The following is a 12,196-nucleotide window of genomic DNA, read 5'->3' on the forward strand; positions in this document are numbered from 1 at the left end:
TTCCAACACTGCATATTTCTTGTCTCTAGCAGCTCCCTCATCATTCAAGTCACTCAACAAGCACTGATTAAATGCCACTGTGCCAAGCACAGAGCCTGGGTATGTAACAGACAACAAACAAAAACAAAAAACCTGACTTTGTGATCCTGAGGAAACAGAACCCATAAAATTTCAAGGCTACAGTATAAACCATAAAATGCATTGAGATTCTTGTGCCCTTCATTATTGGTTTTTGGTGCTGACATCTTTACATATTATTCCTGTGGAAATTTTACTTACAAGATAGGTAGAAAAAGGAAGAACTAGAGAGTCACTAGGCCTCTTCAGGCCTTAGGAAAATGAGTGTGTTGGATTAAATGATCTCAAATCTTTCCAGTTCTAAAATTCTAGTTCGCAATCTGAAATATTTTTAACAGAGTCCTTTGGAATCTGGGGAGACATGGTACTCTAACTATAGACCTTTCCAAGTCCTCTTGGTTTCAGAAAACAAAATAAGCACAAACCACACCTTATACATCCTTCACTCACTCTGAAAAGTCCTTTTTATAATCCTTGAATCACATATTAAGTGCCTTTCAGGGAAGTTTTCTTTAATTTTTCATTCCAAACAGTATGCGCTGCATATATGATTCAACTTTAGAAAACTGAAAGGACACATCTTTATATATTCTAGATGTGTACATACTTTACAAGTCAACAGCACATTTCCTTCTCATTATTCTTATGAGAATATTAAAAGGACTCTGCATAAATAAGCACTTAAAAAATAACATGACAAATAGTCAGCTGAATCCTAATTTAGTAGGTAAAACGAGAAATAAGAGGCTTTGTGAAACTATATAAACTAGTTACCCCTTCCTAAGACCAGCTATATAACTAGTGGGGCCCAGGACAAAATAAAAACGCAGGTCTCCTTGTTCAAAACTTATTAAGGGGTGCCTGGCTGGCTCAGTTGGTGGAACATGTGACTCTTAATCTTGGGGTCGTGAGTTTGAGCCCCATGTTAGATGTAGAGATTGCTTTAAAAAAATTATCAAAAATTTCTAGATGGTGGGGCATCTGGGTAGTTCGGTTGGGTAAGCATCCAACTCTTGATTTCAACTCAGATCATGATCTCATCGTTTTTGAGTTTAAGCTTCGCATCAGGCTCTGCGCTGACAGTGAGGAGCCTGCTTGTGATTCTCCTTCTCTCTGCCCCACCCGTGCAGAAAGTTTTCGCACTTTCTGTCAAAAATAAATAGGGGCACCTGGGTGGCTCAGTCGGTTGTCTAACCGGCTTGGGTCAGGATCTCACAGGTCGTGAGTTCGAGCCCCCCCCCCATCCGACTCTGTGCTGACAGCTCAGAGCCCGGAGCCTGCTTCAAATTCTGTGTCTCCCTCTCTGTCTACTCCTCCCCCACTCACTCTCTGTCTCTCTCTCTCTCTCAAAAGTTAAAAATAAACTTTAATAAAAATAAATAAAACACTTAGGGTTTTTTTTTTCATTTTTTAAAAATATTTATTCATTTCTTTTGAGAGCAAGCGCATGCCTGAGCAGGGGAGGAGCAGAGAGAGGGAAAGAGAGAATCCCAAACAGGCTCCAAGCTGTCAGCGCAGAGCCCAACGTGGGGCTCAATCCCACGAATGTGAAATCATGACCTGAGCCAAAATCAAGAATCGGATGCTCAACCAAATGAGGCACCCAGGCACCCCAAATAAATATTTTTTAAAAATTTCTGGATAGTAACGGCAGAGCATCAAAGCAAGCACAGTATCCACATGCTTGCACAAGTTACTGACTGCACAGGTCAAATGCCCGTTAAGGGGACCTTATCTCCCTTTAATGCTAAGCAAACATAGCTTTGCGCAGTGGCAGTATCGTAGCCAATGAGGTTTATCCGAGGCGCGATTATTGCTAATTGAAAACTTTTCCTAATGCTAAGCAAACATCTCCTCAGTAACAACCCATTATGGAGTTAGACTTACACAAAAATTTCTTTAAGCAGCTAAAACTACTATCAATACAGACAACTACTCAATTTAATACCAAGTGTCTGTCCTATTTTTAGGATAAAGGGCTGCAGAGTATATCCCCTAATAGTGTAGAGGATGATTAATTTACACTGCCTGAGCTAAAATCCTACCTCCATCCCCACTGGCTGTGTGGTCTCAGACAAGTAACTTAAACTCTCTGATGCTGGTATACTCATCTATAAAAAGGGTATAATAGGATCTTCCTCACATGATTATTTATATTTAAAGTAAGAGTTAATATACGTAAAGTACTTAAAATAGTGCCTCACACATTGTTGCCACAAAAGTCCTATTAATTATTATTGCTACCTGGAAATTGTCTTCACAGAAAGCTAACCTAAAGGGCAAACTTTAACTTCTGAAAATTGCTCTTTAATTAATAATTCAGTCCCACAAATTTTTATTACACAGCTACTCAGCAACCTTCCCTTGGCAATTTTTCTCTTCCTTCAGTATCATTCTCTCTTACTACCTACTTCTGCCTTCTTGGTGGGAAAAAAAATTCACTTGACTATAACTTTTCCCGTATTTTTATCTGGTTAAGGTGAATGACCAGTTTCAAGAAATATTTTCAAGACACTTAAGAAAAATAAAAATTTTGGCTAATAGCCAAAAAAAAAAGACACTTATCTAAATTCTATACTTATAGCTTAGTGCTAGTCTTCCTATACCCTTTTTGCTTTTTAAATAATGTATATTAATAACAGGTAACCAAGTGAGACCAATTCAATGTAGATATGAATAAAATGAAGTAGATTCTAAATTTTTTGTCCAGCAATTATCTCACACATACTATGTCCTCTCAAAAACCTTTTCTCATATATTTTATATTCAATTACTGGCATAAAAAATTGAATTCTCCGCAATGAAATTTCAATGAAATTTGTATTTGCATTTTAAATCTGCAAATTAAACTCAGGCCTTTTTATATACCTCCAATTTGTGAAATTTTAATTAAGTTTTCCCTATTTATAGCAGTTTATATAAAACACAAGATCAAAGAGGAGGATACTCATCTTAAATTTGTATGCCGGTACCGTGGAACTATAGTTAAGAGAGAGTTTTGAGTTTTTATTTGGTAACTTTCCTTAAGTGTTCAAAAAATTGGAAAAATATTAGTGACAGTACAATTGACTAAAAGGATGCCCACTGCAAATGAACAGTTCTTACACTTCAATATGTTACCTGACAGAGAAAATGACAGGAAACAGTTTTTCAATTTAACTGTTTAAACTGTGAACAAATTATCTTAAGGTGAAGTCACAAATAAAACACAAAAACATGTCAATGATTTCAGATGTGGGTCTCTAAAAAAAAAAAAAAAAAATACAGGAAGTTTCTGGCTGTGACTGAAGGTAAAATAGCCAAAAGCTTAGCGCTTTCATTAGCTAAATTAAAAGCTCAGCCAATCCAGCAACCAGAGAAAAGAAGTGTGGTTAATTACAAATAAAATCTAAAGGACGGTCCACTGAATATTTTAAGAATGATTGCTTCACTTCCTCACTTATCAGAAATGACAGAAGATTCCCCCCAAATCTTTCAGATTTAGGACATACACAACCTCTCACGCAAAATCATGTCATTACTGAGTTACAGAATTAAAAAAAAAAAAAAAAATTACTCCCTAAGCAACATCTCTATTTACAAGACTTCCTGCGTGGCTCACAGCTACCACTCTGAAAACCATCGAGTTACAGCCCTAAGTGAAAGTCACTTTTAGAGTCGTTAACATCCACGCTTTGATGTGAAAAAGCCAGTTAAATAAACAGCCAACCAATTTTAAGCCAAATGCAAAAGGGACTATCCCCGGCCTACAGGAAGCACGGGAAACTCAAGACCCTTACAGCCAGAAGCTGCCTGGAGACCACCGGGATGGGAGCCTCATCCAGGGGCTAGAAGGGTGAGCAGAAAGTTACAAGAAAGGCCCAGAACTGAGTGCGTGTAGACTGAGTGCCCGCGTGTACACGTGTAACCTGCTCTTCACCCCAAGTTTATCAATGCTGTCCCCACGCCAGGGTTTTCATCCGGTTTGGGCAAGAGAGAAAATAAAGGCTGGTGAGGACCATAAAAGTGGTGGATATTTCCTGGTCGGTGTATGACGGGTAATCGTAACGCATCCATCTTCCGCTGTGTCGCAGACCCCAGTAGCCAGAGCACAGCTCCCCTCCCTGGGGGCACCAGCCCCGAGCCCCGCAGCCCGCGCCCCTCCCCGGGAAAGTGAGCGCCGACCCTCACCACGCTCCCTCCCAGACCCCCAGACCTCAGAGCTTGGCGCCATTTAGGTGCGGGTAGGGGAAGGAGGCAGAGGCACTCGGGAACGGAGTCTTGCCCGGGAAGCGCACACAAACGCCTCCTCCCAGCTCCCGGGGTTCCTGCTCCACCAGGCCCAACCGGAAGGCGCCCTCGGCGGCCGCGGGGCTCTGCCGGGCCGCCCAGCCCTCCAGGCCGCGCCGAGCCGGACGGGGCGGCGGGTCGGGTCGGCAGGCCGAGAGCGGCCGCGCCGGCCGGGGGCCCCTCTCACCGTGTGCTCGTGCTCGTCCGCCCGGGCCCGGGGCAGCAACAGCAGCAGCAACAGCGCGGCGGCCGCCGCCACGCCGGGAGCGCCCGGCAGCGGCCTCATCCTCCGCGCTCCCACCGGCCCGGCGCCGGCCCACCGACTCCTCCTCCGCCGCCGCCGCCTCCGCCTCCGCCTTCGCCGCGGCCGATTAGCATCCACGGGGCGCGGACAGACGCACGGGGCCCGGGCCCAGCCGCTGGCTCCTCCGCGCCGCCGCCGTCACCGCCCGCTCCCGAGCCTCCCCCGCCCCCCGGCGCCTCTCAGCCTCTTCCTCTGACTCAGCCACGTCATCCGGCCACCCCGGCACACGCCGGAAGTGCCTCGCGACGCGGGGCCGCAACCGCTGCCGGGCGCCCAACCCGGGAGGCGCGAGTTGCGGCCTCCGAGGGCCACATCTTCGGTCACCTCGCGCGCCACCGGGTCGCCCGGCCCGCTCGGACCTCCGGGCCGGCCTCCGTTGGGCCTCGGCAGCGGTGGCGCGCACTCACGGCCTCGGCCTGGCGCCCCTCGCGGGTGCTGGACGCGCTCCTCGGGCCGCTCCCGGCCGCGTCCCGGCGCTGGAAGCCGTGTGACCTTGGCCAAAACGTTTTAAGTTTTCCTGGCCTCGTTTTCTTCGGCTGTGAAATGGGGTGCGACCCGCAGCCTCTGGAGCTTGGAATCCGTTAAGATACCCCTTGCAAGGCTCCCGTGCCCCGCCGTGAATTGAATGACTCACGCGCTCCCCTCATCATCATCTTGGGGGATTGTTGGACAGGGGTAGATAAGTGTTTTAGAGTCACTTCATATTTGTCGGGCCCCTACTATTTCAATCTTGTTGAAATTCTTGTTCATTTATCTGCCCACTTATATTGTTGGTGTCCCGTCCACAGACATAAACACCTCCTGGAATCTGAGTCCTTTTGTAAGCAGGGAACGTGTGCGCCGCCGCCCTAGTTTCTGTGCCTAGACCAGTGCCAGACCTGTAGTAGGAACTAAAAAATTGCTCGTCCTAGGAATATGGATCCACCATCTACACAGTCCTCTGAGCCAAAAAGCTGGAACTTTAGTCGGATGTCTCTTTCAGCCATCAGCAGTCAACGAGTGTTAGCATTTGGTATCTTAGAAATGTCTCAAAAACTTATTTTTCCTTTCTTATGCCAGTAACAGCTAATCTCCATCTGACTACATATTGCAACAGCCTAACAGGATCCCTGCCACCAATCTTCCCTATTTATCCTCCCCAACAGGTGCCAGAGTGATCTTTCTAAAAAGAAACCTGATTATATCACGCTCTTGTTTAGAACACTCCTTAAATATTGTTTAAATAAATCATGGAATCAGAGCTAAAATTTTCAACTCCCAGGCACTGTTCCGAGCACTTTACACGTGTTGACTCTTAATCTTCACCAAAACCCTATGAAAAGGCACTCTTGGTGTGTTCATCTTACAAGTATGATAACTGAAGCACAGAGAAGTTAAGTGGCTTGCTGAAAGAGCAGTTCCAACCAGTTTTGTTCCAGAATCTTACTACTAATGGACTTCTATCTGTACAACCATTTCTAAAACTGAAATAGGCCTGTTTGTACTGGCATGCAATGATATTAACAGATACTTTTAAATAGAAAAAGTTGACAGAATATAATCCCATTTTAAATGGTACTATATTAGTCTACCCATAGCAAACGATCTGAAAGATCGTAATTCAAACCATTGACACCAGGTTCAGTTTCTTCTTTGTACATGCCTGTAAATATTTGGATGGTTTTTACAATGGCCATGTGCTATTCCCATGTCATTGGGAAAAGTTTCTTGCTAAAGGAGAGCCCTGTCAACATGCAGCTGCACAGACCCCAGATTATCAGATACCAACTTTACCTTCTACCAATCTCTATGCCCTGGCTTCATTCCTATATTTCCCAAATATACCTTTTTTTTTTTTTTTTTATACTTGTACCTTTGTCTAGAATGCAAATAAGTGGACGATTAGATACTCTCCTTCCAGGGCTAATTGAATGATCACCTCTTCAGTGAAACCTTGCATGACACCCTGGGAAAGCTGAGCACCCCTTCTTCAGGATTCCAAAAGCATTAGGCATGTTATGTCATAGTTACCATCTTTCATCTCCTCTTCTGTAATACATTCTGACCTTTTTTGATGGCAAGGACTATCATTTTTTCATCTTTGTATCTGTCCCAGCTGCTGGAATAGTCATTGTCACATCATATACATTCAAACTATTTGCTGAATGAACAAATGAAGACATTAATAAGTGAAAAGCCAAATAGCATAGAGGATTTACACAATATTTTCTAGCCAGTCTAAAAGACATCACAAGGCAGTACATGATTAATTGCTGAATGAATCCTACACCAGTGATTGCTATAGAAATCGGAGGGGGCGTCTTATACATCTTTGTATATCCCCTAGAGCACCTAGCACAGTGACTTACTCATAGTGAAAGCTCAGTAAATGCTCTGTGAATGAATAATCACTGCTTTTGAATCAAGTGATGATGTGCAATTGAAGAACAAGCAGTGTAAGTGTTGAATTAAGAAGGATGAGTAGTTCCTTGCTTAAACATCCATCACCAGCCTCCACAGATCTGAGGCAGTGAGCATTTGCTAGGTGTTGTGGGGAGCACTGGGATGGCAATTACTTAGGGGTGGGGAGGACACAAGAAAAAGTAAAAGCAATCATTTAGGGAGTGTAGACTTAAAACCAGGAAATTACACACACAACAGAGAATAGGCATGACAGTGTAAAAAACAGAACTGCACAAAATGTGACCAACTGTGCAAATGTTCAAGAGGCAGTAAAAGCAATGGGCAAATAGAAAAGAGGAAACCCTATTTTGGTGGAGAATTTGGAAAACTTTAATGGAGGGAAGAGCATGTAGGGTCATTAACTCAACAACTATTTATCAAGCATCTACTATGTGCCAGGAATTCCAGGAGGCACTAGGATATGATGATAAATGGCTTTAGGTGATAGAAGTCTGATGATAGGTATAGAAAGAAGGAATAAGAGTTAAATAATAGGCTGGGGGGGGGGGGGACTGTAGCTTCAAATATCTTTGGAAACTGATGACCTCAAAGCTAAAAAATAGAACTCAGGGGCATCACCCAAATCAGGGCTGTTCTGGTAGACTGGAGAGTGAAAAACACTGATGTATCTTATTGCACCAGTTTCTGCATCCTGATTAGTGACCTCATTCCCTGACACCAAAAGGCATGGGAGAAAACATGCTAGTGGAAGGAAATACCTACCCCCCCCCCCCCCGCCATGGCTATGCAGTCTTTTTTGTGGTAGTCCTAATAAGACTCAGTTGGTGAAAGGGCTTATGACTAGTAAATGACCCAGAAACCCACAATTTCCATCTTTATTCTCATTCTTGATAAACATGATCTTCAAAAATCGTGCTCTATAAACAACATATCTTCTGACTTCCAACCTCAGCTACTGTTGGAGAAGGTAACTGAGAGGATCTGACTGCTAATTGGCCCTCAAGCCAGCCTGAACCCTGGCTATTTGAGGATCCTCACCCCCTTCCCTGTTTTTGGAATATGTACTCCGCCCACCATTCCCAAAGTGGGAGCCATTCCAAGGACATAGCCTTGAGTGAGTAAGGTGTTGTTGAGATCATCTGGACAGTATATGTGACTGTACCCAGTTAAGGCGTCTCTATATGAACTTTTAAGATTCTCGCAGGCAGGTGAGGAAGATCTACTTGCCTTATGACCACCCAGGACAAGCCTTGTATGTAAATTTCCTTGCTTATTAAAACTGCTACCCTATCGGGGCGCCTGGGTGGCGCAGTCGGTTGGGCGTCCGACTTCAGCCAGGTCACGATCTCGCAGTCCGTGAGTTCGAGCCCCGCGTCAGGCTCTGGGCTGATGGCTCAGAGCCTGGAGCCTGTTTCCGATTCTGTGTCTCCCTCTCTCTCTGCCCCTCCCCCGTTCATGCTCTGTCTCTCTCTGTCCCAAAAATAAATAAATGTTGAAAAAAAAATTAAAAAAAAAAACAAAAAAAAAAAACTGCTACCCTATCAACCTGGAGTGGTCTGCCTCTTTCTTCACTCTCCCTGCCTTCTGTGTACAGTGGCCGGTTTCAGATCACCTTTTCTTTGAAAGTGTATTCCTTCTTTCTACTTTGTTATGTTGTCTTTCTAGTATTGACTTCTGGGGTGGGCCAGTCCTTCCATTGCTATTTATCACTTTGCACCTCTATCTTTTCTGTTTTTGCTTGAAACGTTTTAATCACCGGAAAACTTTATAATTGTTCGAAGTTCTTTCTTCAGGAAGCAATCACTTAAAACATTTGGTTCTCAGACTCAAATGAGTCGGTATTAATGCTTCCTCAGCCAACCAGCTGCAAAACCATACACTATTCTTTGACAGAGGAGCACAGAAAACCATCTTCTTTTCTGGTGCGTATGGGAGAGGGATCTAAAAATCCCAACTACTGAGGTGATATAGGATAGGCTAAAACCTCTCTTTTTTAGCAACAAAGCCAGAAAAATAGAGATGAAGAGTAGGTACTTAGTTCGACTTGTAAAACTACTCATTGAAGTAATTTACATCCTATCACTTTGCCTAATTATGGCCAAGCATTAGGGATTATTCACATCATTAAATACATCAAGTTAAATGATTTGATTGCAACACCAACCTCTTGTTCATAATCTTTCATTCTTCATGCTTTGTTGCTTATATTGTTGGGTTACCTGCTCTCAGGTTTTAATACAAGATGAAGGAAGAATACTAGCCTAGGAACTGGATGACAGCATACTTTGCACAGTTAGAAGGAGAAGCAATGGCAGTGAATATGACTAATAGCTTCCCTGTCTATTGAACCAGCTCATAAAATCTTGGGGAAGGATGGTGGCAGCTGAGTTGTCTCCCAAAGCATCACACAGAGAGCTTTTTAACAGTCTCTTTGGATACCTAGTTACAGTCTAGTTTCTGATCCTCACTGTATTGGAACCCATGATTTTGTTACATAACATATTCCTAAAAATGTGTATAAATGTTGAGTATGGAAGGTGAATAAATTCACGTCATAATGGGTAGTACTGTTTCTAAAAAATGCAGAATTTCACATCAACATTAGAGACATTCTTTGATAACATGGAGCAGTTCAGATGTGCAATGAACTCTGGACCATTTCCACCCGTGTCTCAAGTGTGTCATATTTATCAGACCCAAGTTTCTAATCAGCACTTTCAATTTTATGTTTTCCATTTACTTTCACAGAAGAATAAAATGTAATAAAATATTCCAATATTGCACAAACAGTGATGTGCACACAAAGATGCTAACACCATTAGCTGGCAGTAAGTTCTGTCATGTTATTGATCAAAATGCTTATTAGAGAATTATAAAAATCTAAATTTGGCAATCCAAGAGGGAGCTTAGAGATATTGAATATAAAAAAGTGTAGCTTTTATCAAAGCCAAGTGTGCTTAAGAGACCACCTATAAATAAGAGAAAAGACAACAATACCAAAATTACAATTTCTTGTTCTCCTTTTATCCCACATTACCCTCTTTCTCCCAAATAAGTGACAAGGAGAGTAAAGGGACCACTGCAGAATGGCTACTATGTGCCAGGCATTGTGATAAGTGATTTGCACAAAGACTGTCTTAATGGCCACGGCCAATAGTGTATTTTATGTCAGAAAAAAGACCCACGACCCAGAAGCTATGAACTCCAACAAGAGTCCTCGTTTGCTGGACTGATGAATGAAATTGAAAAAGAACCTCGAATCATTAGAAAAGGATACAACAAAACTGTAATTAAATAGATCATTAATAGTGTGGCTTATATATGTCTGTGTGGGACAAAGAATATATTTCATGAAAAATCACCAGATTTCTGATATTTTTTAAAGAAATGTGTCTGATACTAATTTTACTGTGTGTTTAAGTATCAAATTAAGGATCTGTGCTTTGAAGGTAGATTTCTGTGCCAGTGACTCAAAATTAATCACATATTAATGACATATGACAATCATGATATACTAATGGCTCTCTATTCTCTGCACAGATTTCCTAAGCCTAGTGGTAATATTACATTTATAAGAAAATATATAACTGTTTCGATTTTACATTCTTCCTTTCTCTTCTAACCTCTTGGCAGAGAAAAAGTCAAGGATCCTTCTCTCTCCTTATGACCTGAACTTATAAGATCTATAAAGACTGCAGAACAATAAATGGGGTCGCTGGCATCCCAAGCTTCCGGTTCCCAACCATTTATAGATGTTCCTTGGTAACATCACTGTTTTGAAAGCATAGTGAAGTATAAGTGCCCAAATTGGAAAAAAAAAAAAAAAACAACTTGATAGTCCCATGCCCGGGAGATATGGAGGAAGGATATTTCTGGAAGGTCAACAGTCAGTGACTGAATTTCTACATGCGGGCATTTCTTGAGGGAGAGTGACTGGCTATCTAGAGATGGTTCCGGACTTCTGTGGAACCTCAGATTTGTATTCCACATACAAGGAATTAGGACTAATCCCTCTCTAAAGTCATTTTCGGTTTGTCTTGTGTGACCAGCTCCAACATTTAGACACCCTCCTGAATCTACAGAAAAGTTGAAGAACTATTTAAAAGTCAGGACATATCTTCTTACTTGAAAACTGTAAGTCTTAAATCATAACCACTTCTAGAAGTTATGCTGGACTAGCAAATAAGTAAGGCCTAATATAAGTGCATTTCAGTAAAATCACTCCTAAAGTACATTTCTGATCAATCTTTTCAGGCTTCTGACGTGCCAAATTAGAGGTAAGTATTCCCATTAAGTCTTTATCCTTTTGGCAAAGAAGGATGTGGATCAATATACTTGGTGATGGTGAATAAAGTCCTCAGTTTTTCACTTCTTCATGCCTTAATAATATCTTCTTCAAGGAAAGCCCAAACCAGCAGGGCCACAACAATATCAGCCATGAGAGTAGGTCTTAAGGTCAATACTCATGCCATCATACTCAACACGAAGACATCATTAACAGGCTGAAACTGCAGGTCTCAAAGTCCCGAAGTAGGCAGGTTTTAGGAGGTGGAATCAGCGACCTCTGGGTGGAATAGGTGGAGGAGAATGGAAGGTCTCCCTGGCTGCAGGCCTGAAATGAAAGATAAAGGTCACTATTTTAAAATGAGTTTGATTAACTAGTTCTCAGGCATCCATGGTCTGTGGCAAACTTGGTAAACTATGCAAAGAACACGTTCCTTAGTTAATGAAGCCATATGGACCTCAGGAGGACCTCAGCATCCACAGTGCTGGCTGTGGATCACAACCTTAGCTGCACATTAGAATCACCAGTGGACCTTTAAAAAATACCAATTCCCAGGCTCTCTCCTAGACCCATTCCATCATAATCTCTAGAAGATAAGGCTCAAGCATCACAACTTTTTAATAGTGTCCCTCCCCCAATGAGTTATATTAACCATGTCTTTCATTTTCTGATGCTTTGACCCCCAGAGACTTGCTGATCCTGGAGGGAATGCCCCTCCCAAGGTAAACTAGTTCCTAGAGATAGCAACTTACTAAAGAGCGGACCTTTCCTATGCAAACTAACCAATCCCACCCTATACCCTTATACTACTTTCTTCACGGTTTCTCACATTTGGGCCACTACCCATCTGCCCTAAT

General features: G+C 42.6%; 2 protein-coding genes and 1 pseudogene across 2 annotated transcripts in view; 1 reads left to right on the plus strand and 2 right to left on the minus strand.

Moving 5' to 3' along the window:
- The window catches only part of TM9SF3 (transmembrane 9 superfamily member 3), a 69,021-nt gene extending 64,192 nt beyond the window's left edge, over positions 1-4,829 (minus strand). Inside the window, exon 1 of the mRNA XM_019458974.2 lies at positions 4,535-4,829. Coding sequence (XP_019314519.1) covers positions 4,535-4,633 — 99 coding nt within the window. The 5' untranslated portion in view covers positions 4,634-4,829. The remainder of the gene's footprint in view (positions 1-4,534) is intronic.
- Positions 1,838-1,994, plus strand: LOC128772542 (U4 spliceosomal RNA; annotated as a pseudogene).
- Positions 4,830-9,755: 4,926 nt separating the features above from the next.
- Positions 9,756-12,196, minus strand: part of PIK3AP1 (phosphoinositide-3-kinase adaptor protein 1) — a 117,625-nt gene continuing 115,184 nt past the window's right edge. The window contains exon 17 of the mRNA XM_019458975.2: positions 9,756-11,666. Coding sequence (XP_019314520.2) covers positions 11,609-11,666 — 58 coding nt within the window. The 3' untranslated portion in view covers positions 9,756-11,608. The remainder of the gene's footprint in view (positions 11,667-12,196) is intronic.

The sequence above is a fragment of the Panthera pardus genome, unplaced genomic scaffold, assembly GCF_024362965.1.
Source record: "Panthera pardus isolate Hobbes unplaced genomic scaffold, ASM2436296v1 HiC_scaffold_22, whole genome shotgun sequence".
Lineage (NCBI taxonomy): Eukaryota > Metazoa > Chordata > Mammalia > Carnivora > Felidae > Panthera > Panthera pardus.